Genomic DNA, 25,996 nt, shown 5'->3' on the forward strand with positions numbered 1-25,996 from the left:
CATGAAATAGGCATTTTTTAAATATCAAAACATCAAATATGTTTTATTAGTGTTATCCAGAAAGACACATGATTTTTGGACATAGTGCACCAGTGACCGAAAAAGCAAAATAAAAACTTTTTTTAAGAGAGAATTCCTAAACTCTCCAGATGTTTTGGGGTCCTCCAAAATCTTCTTTATGATGTAATATCCTATTTCATGACTATGCAATTGCATTATGGGTAATTTATGGATTTTAAGGTCTGTTACCCAGGAAGGACCTTAGGGAAATCCAAAAGTAAGGACAAAAGTATTTCTAGAGTAACATTTTAATAATAATAATTATAATAATGATAATGGGTAGGATTGTTACTATATTTGTAGGTATCACTGCAAACATCGACACAATTATGCCAAAGTAGATAATTAATGTGCCTATTATTATTTTTGACATTTTTGTCACATTTTTATACCTAGATTTTAATCCCGGACGTTACCCAGGAGGGTACTTCTGAGCTCAATAGCTCTTTGAATTTTTTTTTTTTTTGCAGTAAATACCTATAAAAGTGAGTGGGGGAGAGTTGAGTAGTATAATGTAGTTTTTTAAAATTTATATTTATCTTTTGCATTATGAATATGTTTTGGACACCATAATTGACATGCCACGTCTTTGACCCAAAAACAATAAAAATCGCATTTCTAAGCTTAATCCCATACAGGAGAGTGGTTGCCGTAGTGATAAAAGTAACGCACGGCTGGGTGGAGACTGAGCAGGGTTTCCCGCAGCACTTTGCCGCTTAGGCGGCCGTCTAAGCAAGACGTCGTTAAAAATAAAATAAAATGTACATGAACGATATCCGCCGTGTTACTCTGTCCTGTTATCTCCCTTTCATTCCAAACCGTGACCAACGCCAGTCTCCCTTGTCTGCAGAATGCATTCAAATTTAAAAACGTGACATGAATTGGAAAATCTAAAAATTTACAATCTTTAAATATGTGACAGGGTTCGACATTAAGGCTGTGGATTTTTGTTGTAGGGCAAGTGGAAGAGAAATTTACCCCACTGGACAAGTTAAAACTCTTAAAAAAAAAAAAAAAAATTGTATGTTACTTTACATTTTGTGCCACTCATTACTAGGGTTGGGTACCGAACAAATAACCTACTATTGACTACCGAAGACAGATTCACTTTAAATCAAACGGTGCCAAATTTTGGTACTCTGCATCTTGACAGAGAGCAGAGCTCCGACTGCTGACCCAAACGCACGCAGAACTGTGGTGCTGACGCAGCGAAACAATGTTGACTTTGTTAAAGTCCAAGTGAGTCACGGCACATTTTCTGCAGGAAACCCTGCTGAGAGAGAGGTGAGGTGTCGGAGCACTCTTCCCTCCTTTTGTTAAAGACTGCATTGTGTTTGTCTCTGGGATGTCCATCAGAGGTACTGTCCACTGTCTGAATACTCACTGTCCACTGTTTTTTTTTCGATTGCTCAACGACAGTGGGCACAACTGAAGCCGCATGTGCAAAACTCTTAACTACAGTCTGCACTACCAACAGTCACCTGAGCTAAACCGTTCACATCAGCTGCAGAACTCATTCACAGCAACACGGCTCTTCACACACAGGCTCAGAGCAGCCAAACACTCGGAACAATCCTCACTGAGATAACACACACACACACACACACACACACACACACACACACACACACACACACACACACACACACACACACACACACACACTGTCCCTCAGAACAATCCTCACTGAGATTACACACACTGTCACTCAGAACAATCATCATTGAGATAACACACACACACACTGTCACTCAGAACACACTCAGACACAAGACGGAACAAACCAACTTTTCATCTTTACAGTTTGAACCATTTTTAGTGGACATGTTGGTATCTTTGCTCTTTTTACCCGTTTCTCTCAAACGGTACAGTGTATAATGGTTTCATTCTTATTTGGTGTTTGTATACAAAAAAAGGCTTTCTGAGCTTTCTCTATAGTAGTACCTACACTACCGGTCAAAAGTTTGGGGTCACTTAGAAATTTCCATTCCACTCCATTCCATACACAATACCTGCTGAGATCAGTTGTATTGTTTTTTTTTAACCAGGGCAGCAGTTTTCAGATTACATTATTTGCTTACATAATTGCAAAAGGGTTCTCGGCTGTTGTAGAAAGAAGTGGCTGAAGAAACACTTGAAATTCATGCTTTTTGGTCTAAACGTCATACCCAAATTAAAAGGGGTACAGCTCCCATATACTTTGACACTCAGGGGTGTGCCTGATATCATTGGAAAGGAAACATTCTCAAGTTTTTGTTACAAGTGTCAGGGCGAATCTAGGCCTTACTGACACAGAGTTACAGAGGCTAGAATGGAGATTTTTTATTTCTGTCCAAGTTATAAATCTGTAAAATTATTAAAATACACTGCTGTAAACACAGGTGACAGACAACACAGCATTAGCCACGTCTCAGTTTACTACAGAAAATAATTCAGAAGCTAAAAGACTCAAAAATGGATTTTATATGAATTCTTTTCTACAAATATGTCTGTGCGTTTTTTTATGTCTATTTGAAAAGTGCAAATAAAAAAGCCAAAAAACTACAAAATACAACACTTCTCAAATACACAAACAAACCCACATCAATCACCTTTCCAATGATATCAGGCACACCCCTGAGTGTCAAAGTATATGGGAGCTGTACCACTTTTAATTTGGGTATGACGTTTAGACCAAAAAGCATGAATTTCAAGTGTTTCTTCAGCCACTTCTTTCTACAACAGTCGAGAACCCTTTTGCAATTATGTAAGCAAATAATGTAATCTGAAAACTGCTGCCCTGGTTAAAAAAAACAATACAACTGATCTCAGCAGGTATTGTGTCTGGAATGGAGTGGAATGGAAATTTCTAAGTGACCCCAAACTTTTGACCGGTAGTGTATATAGTAAATATGTCACTAACTAGTCTAAATCAAGACACCTGCTTAGGCTTTTAGCTGAAATTCATTCCAATCTGCAGTGTTTGAAATGCACCAGACTGAAATCTATTCTGTTTTGAATGTGTGGTTAACAGTTTTGACAGCAGTGTGTTTTTGCATTTTGAACAAAGTGCTGTAGATCCACAGTGCTGTGCATGTTGTGGTTAAAGTCATGGCATGGCAGACTGTAGTTAGAGTTTTGCACGTGACTCCAGTTGTGCCCATTTGTGTCGTTTAGCAATCCAAAAAAACTTTAAATCATGGTCCCGTTTGTTTCTAGCGTGGAAGCGTTTTTTTGGATGGTTTGGACTGTCCGACCAAAGCCAGGAAGTTCTGACAGGCTATCTTGTCTCTGAATAAATGCTGCAGATGATGTTCACGTCGCGTAATTACGTCACTTCATCACGTCACTTCATCACGTCACTTCATCACGTTCCCATGGCAACAGGGGAAAATGGCTGCTCTTATGTGAAGTAAACGCAACATTTTTCAACTTTCTGCTATGTTTTTGCAACAAAAATGCGGGGATTATGAAATCATGCAAGCCCCTCATATTTTGCACGGAAATCGGCAATTTATGCAGCAAAAGTGCGGCGTATTTGAAAAAAATGCGGCCCCCGCATAAATATGCGGACTTTGGCTGATTATGCATTGAATTATGTGATCGCGTAATCGCCTTCTTCTGGAGGGACTGGTTACATAACCGCAGTGTGAAACCCCAAACTAACCGGATCAAACGTATACAATGTAACAAAGACCTGAACCTTGGTCCGGACTTTGAGGAGTGAAAAGGCCCTTAGGGTGGGAAGTGTTGGAACACTCCCCACCGTGCTGTTGTGCCTTTGGCTGCTCTTATTACCGACGCAGTGAGAGAACTGATAGTCCATTATTACGCATTCATAATCCTGGTCAAGTGAATATAGCGCATTTCATGAAACCCACTGACGCTATACACAAGTAAGGTCACAGGGAGGCAAGGGAAAAGTAAATAGTAGGCCAACACAAAAAAACGCTAAAAGAAAGGGGACGTAATTTAATGTTGGCTACTGACATACAACCACGTTGCGCATTGTAAAGTTATGTTATGAATGAAGTAGACATATTACATAACCGAGGGCCAATTTGGGGTGGGTTTTGAATCCTTTACAATCCCGTGATTGTCTCCATCTGTTGAAAGCCCGACCAAGATTGACTTGTCATGTCTTTCTCCCTTTTAGCTTTTAGTTGTTCTTTGTTTAAGTTCCTTCTATCCTGTGATAGTCCTGCCCCAGTATCAGCCATAACTACAGCACATAACTTCCAAAATAAAATTAAAATACAATTAGGCCTATATAAAGAAATCTCCTGCTACCTTTTTACCTAGCTTGATACTCCCTAAAAGGCTGTTCAGGTGTTACACAGAAGTCTGTGACCCGTCAGAATGTGTTACTGTAGCGCCGTCTACCTGCCGCAAATCATTCTGTGACTTTGCAGGAAAATCGGACCCGGGCAGAGGCATTAATAAAAACTATATATAAATACCGTTCTTTTCACTGTTGGTCTCATTTGCTGTTACAGGTCATTTATGATCATTATATGAATAATGACCGAGTTTCAGAAACATTAAAAAGTTACATATAGTCACTTTTAACAAAGTGACTATATAACTCTGAACTCAAATGTAACACATTTGAGTTCAGAGCCATCTCCCTTCATGTCGTCCCAGCTTTACTCACAAGTGGAAAAGCTTCCGATGTTTTGTCTTTTTGAGAACCCTGCTCATCATGACAGATCGACTGTCCTCACAGCTGACTAAGACGTCTACATCAGCACCACTTGCTTAAAGATGTGCATCACATTCTTTTATTTTGAAAGGGCAGCTGCATCCATGGGCAGATTTGAGTCGTTTTCTTTAATTGGCTTTGCGTAAAGTACAGTTGACGTAAACGTAGCTAAAAACCGTGCGATGCAAGTCATTGGGCATCAGTCACCTGCTAGCTGTGCTCAGGTTTGCCAGCATACTGTGTTTGATTTCCCCCCCAGGCATACTGTGTGCCTGGCAGCAGAATGGATTGGTAGTAGAGAGGTTGGCCAATCACGCACAGGTCTGGGACCCCTAATGCACTAAAAATGTTAACAAAAACAAAATTGCATTTAGCATTACTGTACAAATCTTTAGTTTTTATTTTTCAGCACCTTGGCATTTTCCACCCTCGTTTTACAACATAAAGATAAACCTCTTACCACAGGTTGAAGTTCCAAACCTTTAACGATAAAGTTGGTGACTTTCCTATGGCACTCGTCCTGCTTTTCCCTTTTCTGCCAGATCTTAATGCATTTTCTTATATGGTCATAAGCTAAAGCTAACATTACATGGGTCCATGTGTGAGTTCTGGTGGTGGACATTTTCAGGGAGGCTCTGTGATGTCTTTATGCATCTCATGCTATTAGAATCGCGCCTGATAAAATGGAGCCACGCCTTTTGATCTCTTCTTAGACATTTTACACATGTGGGGCGTCTCTCACACAGCCCCACTCCGATGAACTCTGTGCTCCTCACAACAACAGGGCCGGTGCTTACATATGATGATGGAAACGGGGACAAATTATGCCAAAACCCAGTGATGGAGCTGGGAGGATTGGCCCTGTGTTTGCCTCTGCAGCATTCTCTCTCTCTCTCTCTCTCTCTCTCTCTCTCTCTCTCTCTCTCTCTCTCTCTCTCTCTCTCTCTGTGTGAGAGAGTGATTGAATTGCTATTGATTTGTGCATTGTGAAGCCGTGGTTGTTTGGCGTTTCTGGCCGGTAGTCCATGTATTACATTATTAGATTAAACTTGATCGTCTCTTCATTTGAAGAGACTCCGGGGGCTTCCTCCGTGCTGCACTGTAGCTGTGGCACTCGGTCTCTCTCTCCTTCACCTTTTCTCCCCCCGCCCCCCCGTCGTCGGTGTTATGAAGAATGGCTTATCAAGTCCTAATCAGAAGGCAGGAGTTTGTTGTCCCTGTTTCTCTGGATACTTGGCCCATAGCAGCGCTCTCACAGTACACCTTCATTATGTCTACGCCACCACTGAGCAAAACCACTTTTTAGACCAGTTAATACAATATTTAGAAACCCGAAAACGCAGCGTGTTGCTTTTGCTACAGCAGTTTGACTGTTGGCAGGGTTCTCTACACCAGTATTTGAGCGTCCCATTCAAATGTTTTCCTACTCAACCTTGGGGGAAAAGTTGAGCATGTTCAAGAGCCAAAACCATTTAGCGAATTACACATTACACACACGCACTACGTGTACACAGTCCACTGAAGAAAGATCCCATCCCTTCTCCTCTCGCTCCATTCACATGAAGTCATGTCAGCCTCAGCCCCGGCAGATTACACTCCTCCCTTTTCATGCTTGTATGATAAAATATTAACTGGTACTTTCTGCAGCTTGTAGATTTCTTTTCTTTTGTTTGTTCTTGACTCTGGTCTCAGCATTTTCCCCTTTTTATTGTTGTTGGGGGGTAAAAAGGCATGAGGGAGGGAGGATGTTAATAAGGAGGAAGCACTATGCAAGGCGTAGAGAGGGGGGTGGATGGATGGAGGGATTAAAGTAGTTGGGGCCCCTGCTGACGGGCGGCTTTGTAATGTATTGTTCCTCTGTTGCCTGGCGACTACGCAGCCAACAATGCAACGCCGAGCGCAGCTATAAAGCGCCGTTTTCACGGATCAGTGTGGTGGGAAGGAAGTGATCAGGGTCCAGCGTAGACTGAACCTCCAGATAGCGCCGCAGACTTAGAAAGAATGCAATTTTGTATTAGTCCTAAACAATAGCCAAGTAATCAATTAGTTGCCTAGTCAAACAACCCAATCATTCTCTGGTTCCAACCTATCTCCCATCTTTTGGTTTGGACTGCCATTCTCTCACATTTTACAGACCACAGGGTGTGCACCTACTCCAGTACCTTTTTGAAATACTGGTACTTAGTAGCAGTGTAGATTATCTGTTGATGAAGCCCGTGAGAAACCTGAATGCCCTGGAAAAGACTAGATCTAGTGAGTGTAGTAACAATATGTTCCACCTTGACTGTACAATGGAAATGCTTCACTGATTGTTTGATCCCGTTGTGTTTTTGCTGCTGAAGGCTGCCTGAAAGCAGGACTCTGCAGGTGGCTCTTCTTGCTCCGCCGTTTTCATTTGTGCTCGCCACAGTGACCGTACGTACACACCGCGGCCGACTTGAGCTGCAAAGAAGCTCTGGCCGCCCCGTCAAGGACACTTGTCAGAAAGTACGCAGAAGCTTTTTGACGTGGCAGCGTTCTTCGATCGTGTTCAACACACGATTTGAAGAAAAAGCACAAGCAGCCACTGGACGGCCAATACATTGACACTAGAAACCTTTTATAAATGACATATATAAGGACAGAGTTGGTATTGTTTGTTGGTCGCAGCGGTGTCTGTTAGCAGTTAGCTCGCTCGTTAGCCGCTGAACCGCAGCAGAATGCAGGCAGAGCGAGCAGCCGCCAGCTGTTGACCCGTGCAGGACTTCACCGTGAGCAGACTTTTTATAGACCATGTGACCGGCAGGTAACGTTAACTGGTCCCTATACGCAAACAGCGTCACATCATAAATGATAGGGAACCCAGCAACGGCCATTATGAGCTTTTCCTCCCTTTTCTCGGAACTAATGTTTTGGTAGGAACGAAAGTTTACATCGTATGTTTCTCTGGAATCAACCAGCGCGAAGGACGTCTATATTCCGATTGGTTGCTGGCGTCATAGCTCATTACCATAAAGTTGACATACTTTTCAACTTTCTGATTGACGCTCTGGTCGCCCAAAACGCGACGCCGACAGATTTGCCGCTCCTTGCAGCTGAGAGAAGCCAGCTTCCATTGACAATGAATGACTTCCAGTAACTTTATAAGCTCAAGTCGGCGGCGGTGTGTACGTACAGTGAGACTGACTCGCAGCCAATCGGCTTGTCGTGCTAACTTCAGCAAATGGCGCAAACGGCGTGCGGCTAAAAGGTTCCAGGCGGAGCTTCCATGCGCTTATGAACTGTTTCCACGTTACGTGCGTCAAACATACCCTGTACTCTGCGTGCAGCAGATGGGCAAAGCCCAGTACAGTGTGTTAAAATGCTTCGCTCTGTCACAACCAGAGAAGAGCCTGCCAGATACAGTACCAGGAGGTCAGACCTGCCCCCCCAAAACAGATTATTATTCAGTCATATTATTTACTAACCAGAACCAAATGAATGATTTACAGGTATACTGTATATAGGTACTATATGAGGTGAGTTGTAAATATGAATCGTATGAAAGTTTAAAAAAAAAACAAATTCTTCTGTGAAATAAGCATGTGACCTGTTTTGACCCCGCAGAATGAATTTGGTGCGACCCATGCTGGCTAATCTCAAACCACATAGTAGAATGTCAACTACCAATTAGTTTAATATTGATTTTTCTGCCGATAAGTCACTGGAGTGTCTGGAAATGGCAATTTCAAGAGTCCAAGAGTAGTCAAAGTCGATTTTTTGAGTTGAGTTGCCTGAGCTGACATCACACGTCCTGCCATGTGACTGCTGTGCGTGTGCACGTGTCATAGACCGTATATGGCACGTGTACAGCGCATGATAGGTGGTGGCATCCCTGTTACTCTGCATACTCTGCTCTTCTGCGGGCAGCTGTGGTTTGCTTTTGCTTTTGCTTTTGTTTCTGTGCATTATTACTGCATGACATATCTTTACATATTGATAATCAGAACATTATTACTGCATGACATATCTTTACATATTGATAATCAGAACATTATTACTGCATGACATAGGCCCTATCTTTACATATTGATAATCAGAACATTATTACTGCATTACGTATTATTTTTTATTTTATTAGTTTATTTGTCAGGGACCATGCACAGTTCAGGCCCTGTACCAGAGTTAGCTATACAGCTAGGCCTGTCGCGATAGTCAATAAATCGAGTTATCGCATGATAAAAAAAAATGCAAATTGTTTTCCTCGTCTCTCCCTCTCTCTCTACCAAAGAGACTGGAGGACCACTCTCGGTTCCTTAGCGTAACGAGGAGTGAACCCTCTTGTCAGTCGCATGGTCTTTGTGTGGGCGGGACTCCAGGCGGAGAGAGCGAGAGAGTGGGAGCAGGGTTTCCTGCAGCACTTTGCAGTTAAGGCGCCGTCAAAAAAAAAAAAGTATATGAGCGATATCCACCGTGTTACTCGGCGTCCCGTTTTCTTCCTTTCATTCCAAACCACACAGCTGACAACCTGCAGGTGGAGACTGTGGAGACGGGCTCGGACATACACGCCGCTGGACTCGTCAGTCTCGCAAGCGGTTTCAGGAAAGTGGCTGCATGTGTCCGACAATGCACAGAACATTAACGGTACAAGCCTACAGCTGTCCGCGGACACGGAGTGTGGAAAGTATGTCTGTGTGTGTGTGTGTGTGTGTGTGTGTGTGTGTGTGTGTGTGTGTGTGTCGGCCCGCCCCCACGAAGCTCCGACCTGAAGAGGAGCAGAAGCCGCACCTTTGCCAAAATGAAGACTGAAAAACAGAACTATTTTGGTACATTTACTCGCCACGTGGCAGATAGCCATACATATAGATTTTATTTATTAATTATATATTATTTAAATGTAATATTTATTGTTAAATAATTGTAAAATGTAGTACAGAGTCTCTAGTCTGAGAACGTGTCACAAACGGCAATTCCACAACTGTACATCCGCATGAAAGACGACATACCAAAGGAGATCAAAGACATATTGTGGATATTTAAAATGTCTTCCAGTTCCAGTGTTAAATATTCTTTAGAAATAAAAGTATATTGATCTTTGAAAAGGTGTACCTGTAGTATTATTATTATTATTATTATTATTATGACATTATCATTATATTAGAAGCAAATGGTCTCTCGATGACAATATTATCGTTTATCGCAATAATTTCTGGGACAATTTATCGTCCAGCAAAATTTGTTATCGTGACAGGCCTATATACAGCTAATTTACATCTGTGGTCCGTGGACAAGGGAGATAAAAGGACAATATAGACTATACAGACAATACTATCAAAACAGATAAAAACTTAACAAACAACATGTGAAAAGCATTACTCACACATAAACCAAAATTCAAAGATACATTCCATGTTATAAAAAGGGTCTATTGATCACATAGTTGATTTGCCTTCAGCCAAGTCTTTAAGGACATTTTAAAACTGCTGAGACTTGCACAAGCTCTAGTATGAAGTGGAATTGAGTTCCACTTTTCTCCTACAGTAAATTAAAAAGCTGATTGACCAAATTTAGTCTTCCTAAATTGAGTGTGGCAGTCACCTCTTACAGAAGCCCTGGTGACCCTTACATTATCTCTGCAAAATGACACACATTGCTTGAGTGGGGGTGGTGCAAGATCATGGGTCAATTTATAAATCAGGCACATGTCTGCAAAACAGAGATGTAACGTATCTTTGCATATTCATAATCAGAACATTATTACTGCATTACGTATCGTTACATATTGATTATCAGTGAACCATGAGCCATGAGTTCCATGCACTCCAGGCATTCTGCTGTCTAAAGGGGTGCTAATGTTGTCTCTGGTGGCGTGTACAGTTGTCTTCAGAAGCTTCATGTGTAGAAGTGCTCTTATTGGAAGAGTGCAACCCCCCCCCCCCAAAATAGATTATTGTTCAGTTGTTTTTATGAAAACCTCTTGTTTGTTTGTCTGTCTGTCTGTTTGGGGACTACATTCATTCATTTTTAATTAAGGTTTCCTCAAAGTGCTGTGCAGGCTAAGCCAGCTGCACGTAGGCTAACGTTCTGGTGGGAGAGACACCGAAAAGGAAAGAGGGTGTGATGAGTTTCCCTGTTTAGTAACCAAAGTAATGGGTTTGGTTGTCTGCCGCTGACTCATCCACAGACCTGTCTGCCTGCGGATCTTTCTTCTTGTGGGTGGGTGGGTGTGGACTTGTTGTTGTTGATCATATCTTCCAGATACTGCCGTATGATTTAGTTTAGGGACATTTGTATAGAAGTTGTGTTGTTTGTATGATGTTCATTCTATATTTTTTTTATTTTCTATATTTTTATCGTCTTCCTTTTTGTTTTTATAACACAATATAACTTTGCACAGCACTTTGTTCAGCCTAGGTTGGTTTTAAATGTGCTCTATAAATAAATTGACTTGACTAGTCTTGCATTGCCGGACTTTCCTTTCCAAACGTGCTCTGGTTTATTGGCATTTCTTTAAAACAATTGCAATTGTTTCCGGCGCCGCCGGAAATAGGACATCGTGGATATAGACTAGGAGGAGTGTGACATCAGGAACACGGTGTGTCATCCAGAAATGACAACAAGCCCATGATCCGTGCACCGTGTGGGTGGACTGCTGTGTAACTTGCCCTAACCCATCCTGGAGACACAGGATCATGTGACCGTCTCCATGATATTGTTATGATTATGAAATACACAAGGCTGTGACGCGCCCCCTCATGGATCTGCTTCCCGGCACAGCAAGGGGACACGGTCTGAAGCCCGTTCATCCAACCACTGCAGCATGCAGGCTGTGTGTTGTTTCATCACATGTGTCCTCACAGGAAGCTCGTCACTGCTCCTGGCACCAAACAGCAGGACATGAAGCACCACTTCCTGTTAGCAGCTTCCCTTCAATTTAACACACACCGCCACACCCCATGGGACATTCCAAGTGTTTAGCTGTCTAGACGTGTGTGTGTGTGTGTGTGTGTGTGTCAAAGGAGACTACTGTCAGCTGGCTTTTATTTAGCTGTCTCCTCACACGTTGTCTGTCTGGTATTCACCTCTGGCAGGGACTGACTTCCATCAGTTTGTACGCTGTTGCATCACACTGAACATTCTCAGACTGCTCATGTGTTTCCTCTCTTTCACTTTTACTTAATAATTCAGTGTATTTAAAATCATCTGTTAGTACTGTGAAGATGTTGCACCACGGTGCAGCGTCCCACTGCTGTTGTCCTGTTGTTAACCAATCAGAAGGCACTGTAACCCATTGTGTTGGCACCAGTACTTTAAGCTCTGTCTCTGTGGAAGACTGACTGGGAGGGAGAGACACACACAACACAACAGTAGTGTGAGAAGGGTATCATAAGGAAAGTATAAGTCATTTAGTGCACAGCCTGTGAATTATTCACTGGTCTGTCTGTGTTGCTTTAACCTGGCCAGCCATTAGGGCTGCAACAACAAATCGATAAAATTCGATTACTAAAAAAGTTGGCAACGAATTTAATTATCGATTCGTTGTGTCGCGCAACTTTTAGGCAACCTAGTCGCGGAGATAAAAAAAAAAACTTGAGTTGAGAGCAGCACGGACCAGCGCGGAGCGAAAGAAAAAAGAGCAGAGCGGGGTAGAGGAAGTATGGAGAGAGACCGGAGAGACCCGTAACGTTGTTCTGAAACACTCGGCGGAGGCAGAGAAATCAGTACGACCCAAGTCCTCCAAGGTGTGGGAGCATTTCACACTAAATCAATCAAAAACGTGTTGATTGCAAGATAAGCAAAAGCGACACGGCATGGCACGGGCGCACCACGGTGATGAGTCAGCACCTAAAACGTAAACATGTTGGAGTCCTTGATGAGGAGGAAGTTCAACAGCAGGGTAAAGTCACTAGTCACCTACACTATCCTACTTCTGTTCCGGTCTGAAGTGAGGAACGTACCGTCCCTCCATAGCTCTTCTGGTGCTGCTGTTTACTCGTTATCCAGCTGACTAGCATGACAAGCTAGCGTTAGCTCGGTAATAACAGTAATAAAGCAGGGGTGGTATACTTTGCAAGACTAAAGACACGGTTTTATTCACTCGCCTTTTTTGGCCCATTTATTTTTCAATCTGTTATGTATATTATGTGCTTTGTCCCATATAAGTTATTGTTGACAAATATAATAGTGTGTGGTGTATAAACGAACTTAACTTGCACTTAGTGTGTGTGTGTGTGTGTGTGTGTGTCAGTTGTGGAGTAGAACTGAGCAGCAGAGAGCCGACAGGATTAAAACGCCAGCAGCTTTAGGCGACTTTGTTACAGTTTACATTGATGTTAAAATGTATACAGGTTGGCAGGACGGTCTGAAATGTTTTGCACGGTCTTTCGCTGTACATTTTGTCAATGCGCCACTTGTTCCAAAAGTACCTTCTCTTCTTTACTTCGCCCTCAACAGTTTGTACATCCATAGCTACTGCTGACTCCTCTTAACACCAGGGATATGTCACCACATTTTTTTAACAGATAATTTTCCTTTCGTCTGTACCTCAGCTCAGCTACATGGTGTCACGGACTAGCGCTGAAAACTACTCTTCTATGCGTGGTCAAAGCCCCGGCTGTGAACGGTTTCATTTCGTACAAGTTCTTCACAATAAAAGTCCTCCGTTATTTTGGTATTTGAATGTTCTTATTATGTAGCAGCAAAATCCAGAAATGTTGGGGATTTATTAGCATTAATGTAACGCGACTCCTATAAGCATTGTGCATTGTTACTTAGCAACAGCATTCTTTGACAAAAGCTGTCCAATCCGTTACAAGGAATGTTTTACAATCCACCCGCCACTGTGGCTGGTATACAAGGCAAAGTCACCCGCCACTTTGAAAAAATACCCGCCATTGGCTGGTGGCGGGTGCTAATTTCCCGCCCTGCTCCCGTTCATTTTGGCACCACTTTGACAGCAAATAACTTCTGAACATCTGAATTGTTTAAAGACTCTGTTTGTCCATTGTTGTTTTTTACAGAAATACAACAATGTATAAAAGGCTCCATTACCTACGTTATGGCTCCGTAGCAGACATTTTTGTAAAAGTAGGCTAACGATTGTGTCATAACCACGCAACTTTCTGTCGCACAGTAGAGGAATTACCGTAGAGTACAGGAGAAGCTCGCAGGCAGTTTCGACTTACATTAGCTGTTTAGGTTTAATTACTAATGTTAACTAGCATTTTAGTTAGCAATAATTAGCCTGTGTCTAAGTTATCTCCTTACATATACCTACGCTCTCCGTCTCTGCAAAATTGGGAATGATTGAGATTTCTCTTGGCACAGCTACTGTACCAGAAGCTTCCAACTTTCAGACAGGTTGCTCACCTCACATCTACGTCGTCAGCTCAGTTGGAGGCTGCTCAGTAACGCTCAACGCTCACCGGAATAGTGACTTCACTGGTCTCCGTCGAAGTACATGGCGTCGCTGTGTCCATTCTTTTACCGTCTGTGGTTATTCTAGCCATAAGTAACACAACTCAGGGTTTAATGTAGAAACCCACTCAGTGATGAGACTGAAGAAGCACAGCTCTTCAGACAGGAGCACCACTGTAATATAAAATCCCATATCCTATATCTAATGAGCATGAGCAGAGGAGCGTGTTGGTCCCTGATGTTTTGTACAGCTCCAGCTGATGGCACCGCCCTCTTCAATTCATACCAATGTCTGCTAGGAAGTAAATGACTATTAATAGTTCAAAATTAAGATGTAACTTTTGTGAAAGGATGACCAAGGGCTTTGGGCCAACCCCATGTGTCTCAGTGGCCGTGGTGAAGCGCTGCGTGTAAGAAACGTCCCTGTAGTCTGGAGGTGATAAACTGTGTTGCCAGGTAACTGGCTCTGAAATCTAAAGCTTCTCCACCTATGTGACCTTCTGTTGGATTATGTCTATTATGTACTTTGACATTTCATGTCTCTTTTCATCGTCTTCTTCCTCAGCCCTCCAGTGTTACTGTGACCGCTGCAGTGCCAACTCCAGCTGCACCACCGATGGCGTCTGCTTCGTCGCCATCCGTATGTCGGGCAACCAGCAGACCACTGACCAGCGCCAGTGTGTGCACGAAAACGAACTGATCCCGCGAGACAGGCCCTTCATCTGTGCCCCATCCGTCAAACAAGACAAGGGCATTTACCCCTTTTGCTGTACCACGGACAACTGCAATGAAAAGCCTGAATGGGGGACCATTCCTGGTAAACACACACACACACACACACAGACACATGTTAATATTAAGGCTCTCATTTGATTAAAAAATGTTTGATCAGTTCAAACCCTGAAGGATTATTTCTCAAGTATTTAATACTCTTATTGACGTGATAATCGACTAATATGCCTTCTTTGTCCTAATGTGTCTGTATGTATGTATCTATCTATCTATCTATCTATCTATCTGTCTATCTGTCTATCTGAATCTTATGTCATCATATCACACCGAATCGTTTCAACATCAAATGGAATCGCTGATTGTGGCGCTATCAAAATGCAGTATCGTTGACGAAATAGACAACACTAAACAAAAACTTTATTTTTATTGCCTTCCACCTTTTCTCCTCTTTCTTTCTTTCTTTCTTTCTTTCTTTCTTCCAGAGTCTCTTAGTGAGTACTCAGTCCAGTTCTGGTGGTTGAGTAACCCAGATATTTGATTGGCTCTCATTACGAGCCAGATTGGGCGGCCCATGGTGCAGTGCAATCAGTCCATGAGGCAAATGTCTCTATGATTACACCACATTGTAATTGTGAGGTAAATGTAGTAGTACAATGTCTTCCTCTGATGTAGAAGTACACAGTGGGTCAGTAGTAGGCTATACAGCGTGGCTGCATATTTAGGGCTTTGGGGTCCTTCTGTAAGTAATCATGGGGTGCACTTTGGTTCTGGAAAAAGCTTCAAGCAGTAATACCCCAGGCCAAGCAACGGCCTGTTCCAAACAGGCACATATTGAACGGCCACTGTCTTTTCAAATGTTAATTGGCAGTTGGTACACTCCCAATCCAAAACCTTTAACTTCATCTCTCAGTTAGCTGCTCATCCGTTCACCACCGTCTTCTGTTGTTCAATTCAATTCAATTTTATTTATAGTATCAAATCATAACAAAAGTTATCTCGAGACACTTTACAGATAGAGTAGGTCTAGACCACACTCTATAAATTCCAAAACCCCAACAATTACAGTAATTCCCTCAAGAGCAAGCATTAGCAGTGGCTATTGCGACAGTGGCAAGAAAAAACTCCCTTTTAGGAAGAAACCTCGGCAGACCCAGACTCTTGGTAGGCGGTGTCTGACGGGCCGGTTGGGGGCTTGATGAACAGTGGTGATAATAGTCACATTAGAAGTCACAGTGACTTCGAAGGTTATCGTGGAAGTTCATGTCATAGCAGGGCACATCGTGTCATACTGAGTAGTGCAATCTCCTATACCGGATCCTGAATATTCTGTGCATAGGAACATCACAGCAGGGCGTTGCGGGATGTAACGTGGCACTGCAGAGCATGGGTGGGTGCAGCAGGACGCAGCAGGATGCGGCCGGGAAACGCAGAGAATCGCAGAGCATAGCTCTGCGAAGAAGAAACATAAGGACTCCGGGGAGTAAACTCCCCAGAGCTAGATTAGTAACAAGCTTTTCTGGGACAGGATGCATACAAAAGTAACAAGAAGAGATGAGAGAGCAGCTCAGTGTGTCTTAGGGAGGAACAGCCTCCCCGGCAGTCTAGAATTGAATAGCATAACTTAAGAGAGGCAGGTTAAAGAGAGGTGCCTGGTCGAGCTAGAACTCTCCCCAACCGGATCGGGCTGTACTGGCCTGCCTCCCTCTACTCTCGCTAGATTATTAATTATACAGTATATAAAACTGATGACTACGAGGAGAAGCAGTGGGCCGGATTAGGTGGACGCTGCAACTCCTCACTCCTTAACTATAAGCTTTATCAAAGAGGAGGGTTTTCAGTTTACTCTTAAATGTGGTGACGGTGTCTGCTCCTCGAACCCAGACTGGGAGCTGGTTCCACAATACTGGAGCCTGATAGCTGAAGGCCCTGGCCCCCAGTCTACTTCCAGAGACTCTAAGAACCATAAGTAGCCCCGCATTCCGGGAGCGCAGTGCTCTAGTGGGACAATAAGGTACTATGAGCTCTTCTAAGTATGATGGTGCTTGACCATTTAGAGCTTTGTAAGTCAGGAGGAGGATTTTAAATTCGATCCTCGATTTCACTGGAAGCCAATGCAGAGAAGCTAATACAGGAGAAATATGATCTCTTCTCTTAGTTCTCGTCAGAACACGTGCTGCAGCATTCTGGATCAGTTGGAGAGTCTTAAGGGACTTATTTGGGCAACCTGATAATAAGGAATTGCAGTAATCTAGTCTAGAAGTAACGAATGCATGGACTAGTTTTTCAGCATCGTTTTGAGACAGGATATTCCTAATTTTGGCAATGTTACGAAGATGGAAAAAGGCTATTCTTGAGGTTTGTTTTAAGTGGGCGTTGAAGGATATATCCTGATCAAAAATAACTCCTAGATTTCTGACAGCAGTGCTGGAGGCCAGGGTAATACCATCCAGAGAAACTATATCTTTCGAAAATGAAGTTCGGCGGTGCGTTGGTCCTATCACAATAACTTCAGTTTTGTCTGAGTTTAACATCAGGAAATTGTGGGTCATCCATGATTTTATATCCTCAATACACGTTTGAAGTCTTGCTAACTGACCACTTTCATCTGGCTTAATTGACAGATATAATTGGGTATCGTCTGCGTAACAGTGATAGTTAATTGAGTGTTTCCTAATATTACCTAGAGGAAGCATATATAAGGAAAATAGAATTGATCCAAGCACTGAGCCTTGAGGAACGCCATGGCTAACTTTAGCGTGCTTGGAGGGTTTATCATTAACATTAACAAATTGGGATCGTTCAGAGAAATAGGACTTAAACCAGCTTAGTGCGATTCCTTTAATGCCAACTAAGTGTTCCAGTCTCTGTAACAGGATGGTATGGTTAATAGTGTCAAATGCAGCACTAAGATCTAGTAGAACAAGAATGGAGACAAATCCTTTGTCTGCAGCAGTTAGAAGGTCGTTAGTAATTTTCACCAGTGCCGTCTCCGTGCTATGATTCTTTCTAAATCCTGATTGAAAATCATCAAATAAGCTGTTGCTATGTAGAAAATCACATAACTGATTAGCAACCACCTTCTCAAGGATCTTGGATAGAAAGGGAAGGTTAGACATAGGTCTATAGTTTGCTAAGACCTCAGGATCTAGGGTGGGTTTTTTCAGAAGAGGTTTTATCACAGCAATTTTAAATGACTGCGGTACATAACCTGTTAGTAAGGACATGTTGATCATATCTAGTAATGAAGTGTTAACCACGGGTAACGCTTCTTTGAGTAATCTCGTTGGTATGGGGTCTAAGAGACAGGTAGATGGCTTAGCTGAGGATATCTTTAACATTAATTGTTGAAGGTCTATAGGATAAAGGCAGTCCAAGTATATGTCGGGACTTGTCGTTCTTTCTAGCGGTTCTGCATTTAAAGATGAACCGTTAGAAGTTGAGGGCAAAAGATGATGAATTTTATCTCTAATTGTTATAATTTTATCATTAAAGAAGCTCATGAAGTCATCACTACTCAGAGCTAGAGGAATAGATGGCTCAGTAGAGCTGTGACTATCTGTCAGCCTGGCTACAGTGCTGAAAAGAAACCTTGGGTTGTTCTTGTTTTCTTCTATTAATGATGAGTAATAGTCTGATCTGGCTTTTCTTAGGGCCTTCCTATAGGTTTTGAGACTTTCTTGCCAATCCAAACGGGATTCTTCCACTTAAGTGGAGCGCCACTTACTTTCGAGGTTTCGTGAGATTTGTTTTAATTTGCGAGTTTGGGAGTTATACCAAGGAGCTAATTTCCTTTGCTTTATCGTCTTCTTTATGAGAGGAGCGACAGAGTCTAAGGTCGTCCGTAGGCAGGTCGTAGCACCGTCTACAAATGTATCAATTTGAGAGGGACTGAGGTTAACATAGAGGTCCTCTGTTATGTTAAGGCACGACATAGACTGGAATGCTGTAGGAATACTTTCCTTAAATTTAGCTATAGCACTGTCAGATAGGCATCTAGTGTAGAAGCTGCTATCTGGTTTAGTATGGTCAGGTAGCAAGAATTCAAAAGTAATTAAAAAATGATCTGATAATACCAGATTCTGCGGAAATATTATTAAATCCTCAATTTCAATACCATATGCCAGCACAAGGTCGAGGGTGTGGTTAAAACAGTGCGTCGCCTTGTGCACACTCTGACTGAAACCGATTGAATCCAGTAATGAGTTGAAAGCAGTACTAAGGCTATCATTGTCAACGTCCACATGGATATTAAAATCACCTACAATAAGTACTTTGTCTGATTTAAGGACTACACATGATAAAAACTCTGAGAATTGTTAAGCTCTCCTTTTTCACAAGTCTCCTCTTCGCCGTCATTAATGTCTGTGCTTCATCACAGAGGCAGCAGCAGCTGCTCTGTGGTTAAAGCTGTTTTTCCTGCTATTCTACTGAATCACCCAAACCGATGGAATGCAGCCATCGTCTGCTCCAGAGAAGCCCTCCAGCTCTCTCATACGTTGACGTCTTGGCCCGATGTAACCCCGTGCACCCACAGGTCAGCTCTTAACTAATGTCCTGTGTGTGTCTGTCCCCCTTGTGTCCTTCAGTACCCACAGTGAAGACCCCTCCTCTGGGCCCCGTGGCCCTGGCAGCGGTGATTGCCGGCCCCGTGTGCGTGTTCTGCCTGCTGCTGGTCCTGGCCTTCTACGTCTGCCACAGCCACAGGGGTCTGGGGGCCGGCGGTGCAGGGGCCCACCACCACCACCACCGGGTGCCCAACGAAGAGGACCCCTCCATGGACCACCCCTTTATCACCGTGGGAACAACGCTGAAAGACCTCATCTATGACATGACCACCTCGGGCTCTGGATCAGGTACGGCGCTCTGCACGCTGTCCCCCGGCCTTCAGCTGCACTGCGGGGGGAGGGAGGGGGGGGCACGTCACGGACCCATGTCCACTGCTGTAAAGGGTTCAGGTCTGCATGGGAGGGCCACATCATGGACATGATGTCCATTCAGGTCTGCGAGGGTTACACATGTTATCAGAGCAGTAGAGTTTGGCGCTGTATGAAGTCAATAAGTCCCCAGTAGATTCAGAAGCTGTGAGATGACCAAGCATCGCCTGAGCTTCAAACAGGAAACCTGGTTCTATAAATGGTTGATCTTGTCAAAGTGAATATCTGGTCAGTTAGGCACCATGTCGACAGACTGGGAGGAAGCAGACACTTTGATAAACTGAATATGGCCATTGAGTAAAGTAACAGTCGAGAGGATGAGAAGATGGATACCACTATGGCGTCAGGTTTATGTTATATCTCCCGAGTGCGATAAAACATGCTCACGAGCAAATTATATCATTTCACGCGTGCAGGTAATGCTCTTTGCGCACCAATTCAACAATCGAGTTGTATACGCGTACCCCAACAACAGAACGGATGAGAGACACTTATACATTCCTTTATTTACAGTGTTCTATTGTGCTACATCGTTAACAAAGACAGAAAACCACTTATCCGGCCGGTCTACCTCCGGGCTTCCTGTACGATAGCTGTCAGTCAAGGTAAACTAAGGAGGCGTGTGGGTGGGATCGCCTTGAAAAGTGACCAATCGTAAGAGGTAGCAAGACCTCCTCCGACAAGATCTCGCACCCTAATAAAGAGGGCCAGTTGCCGGCCCTAAAATATCAAAAGTGACTTTCTTTCGGGCAAGCAGAAATCAACTTTGCGAGCAGAGTTTACCTGCGAGAGCGTGTATGCCCTCCAGCGCTCGCTAAGCAGACACTGGCGGGTGCGTGGTGGCTGCTCTATGCACATGCTGCTTAGTTTTATACACACAGGTGCCATTCTTTCTGTTGCGTGGGTGTCTACAACTGCACACATCTTACAGTACAGTAGAAGTCTATTACGACTGGCTGGCCCTGATTCAAGCTGTGTAACTACGCACACACGCACACACACACACACACACACACACACACACACACACACACACACACACACACACACACACACACACACTGCATGCTCGCCATAAATGAGCTCCTCTCTGTGGAGACTGGCACCTCAAACACGCCAAGCAAAGACTTGGATTCAGTTTTCTTGATATTTACACCATATTGCACGACATGCAAGTGTGTGTGTTGGTGAGAGCTGTGTGAGCTGTTTTAATGACGTGTGTGTGTGTGTGTGTGTGTGTGTGTGTGTCTGTGTCTGTTGAAATCTGAGGATTTACTTTCCTCTCTCATTTTCTGTTTCCTCATTAGCAGTTTGCCAAACTGGTGATCTGACACACAGTATTTCAACATGTTGATTATTTCACTTTTAAAAAGTCAGTCTCCTCAGAAAGTGCTCACTTATTGAGCAGAAGATCTCCTTTTTAAAGTAAGGGTGGGAAAAATAATCTATTCTTGGATGCATCGCGATTCGATGCTCGATTCTGATAAGTTAATAATCGTTTTATTTTTTTTAAATGTGTTGATTTTTATTTAAAAGTTACTGTCTCCAGACTAGTACAAATCAGAAAACAGAGAGAAGAAGAAAGAGGATGGGATAATGGACAACAACTTCGAGTTTAGGCAGGAGTGCAGAAAAAAAACACGCAAAAATGTCCAAAAGGAAAAATCTTTTTAATTTTGTATATATACACTTGATCTAATGAGACATACATGAAATAATTAGGCAAAACACATTCTGTTGGTTATTCATCTACTTTATCACATTACATCTGACCACCTCATGTTTCGTGTTCTGAGAAGCCAGTTATCCACCTTTAAACATCTCTGACATGGAAGATTACTGGGAGAGAACGGGAATTTCACAAGCATGTTTAAGGCTTAAGCATGGAACGACTACAAAACAATAGGGCTGGGTACCGAACGTTGATACTTTTGTGGCACCGAAAAAATTTATTTAACTTTCGGTGCCAAATTTTGGTTCTAAAAGCGTCTGAGCGCGTAAGCGCAAGCTTACAGTATCTGTCCTCTCTGCATATTGACACGGAGTAGAGCTCCGATCGACCGACGCACACACACGCACACGCACACACGGAGAGGTGCGGACGGAGTAAACTGTCTGCAGTTTTGTTGAAGTCACAGAGAGTCACGGTTGGTTTCAAGTGTGGTTACAGTTTTTTAAAACTTCACGCAGACAGCGTTTGCTACAATATGATATTAATGGCGAGCCGAAAGCGATCACGGTGCTGTTGACGTTACACTTCCTGTTTAGAAAAGCAGGCACAATGGTGGTTTCTCTGCCCTGATGACTGACTGACAGGCTGAGCTTGCAAGGCAACTTTATTAATGTTACTCTGAGTTAGGGCTGGGCGATATATCGATATAAAAAATATATCGATATATTTTTAAATGAGATATGGAATTAGACCATATCGCATATATCGATATAGTTCAAATGTGATCCTTGCTCCCATAGATATATACACAGATGTTTCTTGAGGTTCTAAACATACGTCAAAACCGCCGCCATCTTGGAACAGGGGTCCGAAGCATTCAGATCAACGCTAAAGATGCCGGACTTTTGTACTGCTTAATTATGTTCGATAGAGGAAATGAAAAGAACAAACAGCAATGAATAACATTTAACAGGTGACAATGTGTTTTATGATTATGTATGCCGCCTTCGACCAGCAACCTGAGCTCCGGCGGCAGCGGGAGGCGGAGAGCTCCGTGGCCGGCCGCAGCGTCTCTTCCCCCGGGAAAAACACAGCTTTGCCTCGCTGCTGCGCCGGTCCCCGCTGATCCAGATCGGACCAGCCAAAGACAGAGTGGTGATCGGTAGGATCTTACACGTAGTCCAGGACGACCTGTATGTCGATATCGGCGGAAAGTTCCACTAAGTTTGCGGCGGCAGGCGGACGGAGAGAAGCTACAGCGGGGCAGCAGAGACCGTCTGCAGCTGCAGGATCTGGAGCTCAGTGCCCGTTAAAATGACATGTAACGCATAAATACATACAGAAATAAATAGTGGAGGAATGAGCCTGGACATTTCAGTCTGTTTTAAACTTCACCTTGAAGCAGAAACTCTTAGTTCAGAAGGGTGAAGTTTCCATTTGGACTCAGATCTGTGAACCGATCATAATAAATATTCTTTGTATTAACACATTAATTAGTTTCTTTGTTTTGTAGTCGATAGTTCATCTTTTAGTTTACTTAAGTGGAAGCAGTATCAAGTGGAAGAATGGGACTATAAACCTAGGCTTACAGGCATGAGGCATTACATTTTGAACAAAGTAGATTATATTAATATCAAAAGCTTAATTGACCTTTGGAACGAATCACAAATATTGAGCTTTGATTTCAAAAAAGGTACTCCTGTTATACAGTATTTAGGTTTACATTTTATTGTTATTTGAACAGCTGAGCATTTAATCATGAACCAGGTGAAGAAACCGGTTTATTATTTATTTGATTTTGCAACTGTCTCTATGAAACTACTTGTGACATGTCATATTTGATTTTGGCTTTGACTGAACATTTGCTCTCACTTTGCGGAAAAAAATATCGGGATATATATCGTATATCGATATTCAGCCAAAATATATCGGGATTTGACTTTTGGTCCATATCGCCCAGCCCTACTCTGAGTGAGCAGTTTTACCAGTATTTTTTAATTTTGATAACTGTTTTGATTCAGAATTAAGGTGGAAAATAAAAGCTTTGGTTTTTAATGTATTTTTGTTGATGTTGAAATGGATTTTAAAACATATGGTATCGAAAAAAAGTATCGTTAGGAACCGGCATCGAAACGGAGGTATCGAAATTGGCACCGGATCGAAAGAGTTTGAACAATTTTAAAACTTGTGTGTGACAAATATATGTCAAAATCTAAGCTTTGTCTAACTGCTTTGTCTAGGAAGTGAATAGCAAACTCTGAGTAGCAAACTCAGATTTATATGTATATTTTTAAAAATCACGCATGGAAATGTAGTACTTAAAATTGTTGCATCGAGATGCATCAATAGGTTTAGAATCTAATCGTTGGCCTCTGAATCGGAATCGAATCGTAGGGTGCCAAGAGATTCCTACCCCTAGTTTAAAGTGAGTATCATGTGTTCAGAGTCGTCTCCCCACCCGTAGAGATCCAGCACTCAACAGTGGCGCTTCTTCCTACCACGTCTGTTACCTTTTGGTAAACCTCTCTCTTCTTTCCTCTATCAAAAGTGGCCCTGATATGTCCTCGTACTGGAGCCCTTTGACTGAAAGCACAGCTGTCGTGGTGGGAAGATGCTCCACTGTGCCCCGCCCCCTTTCACACAGCTCTGTCAGCCCATGTTCAGACCGACATGTTGAACATGCTGTACTTGGAGGGGGGGGTGTACACATCAGAGGTTCCCTCCAGTTTCCTCCTTTATCACCACCTTGCTGTAGCTTTCTTAATGTTTCTCTCCAGGCCTGCCACTGCTGGTCCAGAGGACTATCGCCAGGACCATCATCCTCCAGGAGAGCATCGGGAAGGGCCGCTTCGGGGAGGTGTGGCGGGGTAAGTGGCGTGGCGAGGAGGTGGCCGTGAAGATCTTCTCCTCCCGTGAGGAGCGCTCCTGGTTCCGCGAGGCCGAGATCTACCAGACGGTGATGCTGAGACACGAGAACATTCTGGGTTTCATCGCTGCTGACAACAAAGGTGAGGAGCGTCCAGCAGAAGCGGATAGACTTGGATAGACTCGGATAGCTCAGATACATGCAAATAGACGCAGGACTCAGAGAGACACAAATAGACTCGTATTAACTCAGAAAGACGCATATAGACTCTCATAGACTTGGATAGACTCGGATGGAATTAGATAGACTCAGATTAGTCTATATCCACGGCGTTCCACTTCCGGGATTGTTCTGTTGCCGACGAAAATTCCGCCGGATTTCACTCTTTTCGGCCGGATGGTCGTCACGTTCCTCTTTCTTTGTGTTGGCGTTCTAAACTCGGGTTGATATATGAGGACTATAGTTGACTGCTCCTCAGATCTCTGCAGGGTAAATCCAGACAGCTAGCTAGACTATCTGTCCAATCTGAGTTTTCTGTTGCACGACTAAAACAACTTTTGAACGTACGCACGTTCCACCAAAACAAGTTCCTTCCCGAGGCTATTTTGCAGAGGCACCGTGGCTGTGTCCGGCGCTTAGCTGCGGCCAAGACGACTGTGATTGGTTTAAAGAAATGCCAATAAACCCGAGCATGTTTTTCTCCCATCCAGGAATGCTATGTGAACGAGCCAGACCCTCCTCTGCGGCGCTGTGGAGGAAGGTCTGGACATGCGAGACTAGACTCAGATAGACTCAGACTCAGATAACCTTCAGAGCGTCAGACTGGAGCCAGCAGGGACACACCGACACACCTTCACAGGGAGAACAGCTCCACTGTTAGCAGACTAATGAAGTGCCATCAGAGACTCAAGATGGATTCCTGTCGAGCCTCGGTCCGTCTGACAAACCTCCTGTACATCATAGAACTCCTCTATTCGTCATGTTGAGACGTTGTTATCTTAATCACCCAGTAATCAGTGATTGTTGTCTCCATGGTTACAACGCATTTCACAGTGCACATTCATTAACGTGTAAAGAAACAAGTTCTTTTCAATATTTCTATGTATTTACTCCGAGCATGATGGGTAACGTGGTAGGTCATGCAGACTGACACTGGCGATGAGTTGGTCTTTAACCGTGGTCTGTCTGTGTGCAGATAACGGCACGTGGACTCAGCTGTGGCTGGTGTCGGACTACCACGAGCACGGCTCCCTGTTTGACTACCTGAACCGCTACACAGTCACTGTGGAGGGCATGATCAAACTATCCCTGTCCACCGCCAGCGGCCTCGCACACCTCCACATGGAGATAGTGGGGACACAAGGTGAGAGACACACACACACACACACACACAAAAAAAAATGCTTCCTGGGGTTCTGTCATAAACTGTTTTGAGTTTCACAGTTAGTATTAGTTTTTGATTTCACGAGCCAAAGCATTAAGACGTACCAACCTAATAATAACTTAGATGAATATAGCGCATTTCATGAAACCCACGGACGCTTTACCCAAGTACAAGGGGACAAGGGAAAAGAAAATAGTAGGCCAACACAAACCTGGACTGAAAAGGAATAAAAAAAATTAAAACCGGCGCTAAATGGAAGGATGATTTAATTTTATGTCCGCTACTGATGTAC

General features: G+C 43.3%; 1 protein-coding gene across 1 annotated transcript in view; it reads left to right on the top strand.

Annotated features, from left to right (window-relative positions):
- Window positions 1-25,996, top strand: part of tgfbr1b (transforming growth factor, beta receptor 1 b) — a 47,486-nt gene that overhangs the window by 11,600 nt on the left and 9,890 nt on the right. The window contains exons 2-5 of the mRNA XM_028569164.1: window positions 14,682-14,933; window positions 19,435-19,701; window positions 24,232-24,462; window positions 25,516-25,683. Of these exons, the coding sequence (XP_028424965.1) occupies window positions 14,682-14,933; window positions 19,435-19,701; window positions 24,232-24,462; window positions 25,516-25,683 (918 nt within the window). The remainder of the gene's footprint in view (window positions 1-14,681; window positions 14,934-19,434; window positions 19,702-24,231; window positions 24,463-25,515; window positions 25,684-25,996) is intronic.

Source organism: Perca flavescens, chromosome 22, assembly GCF_004354835.1.
Source record: "Perca flavescens isolate YP-PL-M2 chromosome 22, PFLA_1.0, whole genome shotgun sequence".
In the NCBI taxonomy this organism is placed as follows: Eukaryota; Metazoa; Chordata; class Actinopteri; order Perciformes; family Percidae; genus Perca; species Perca flavescens.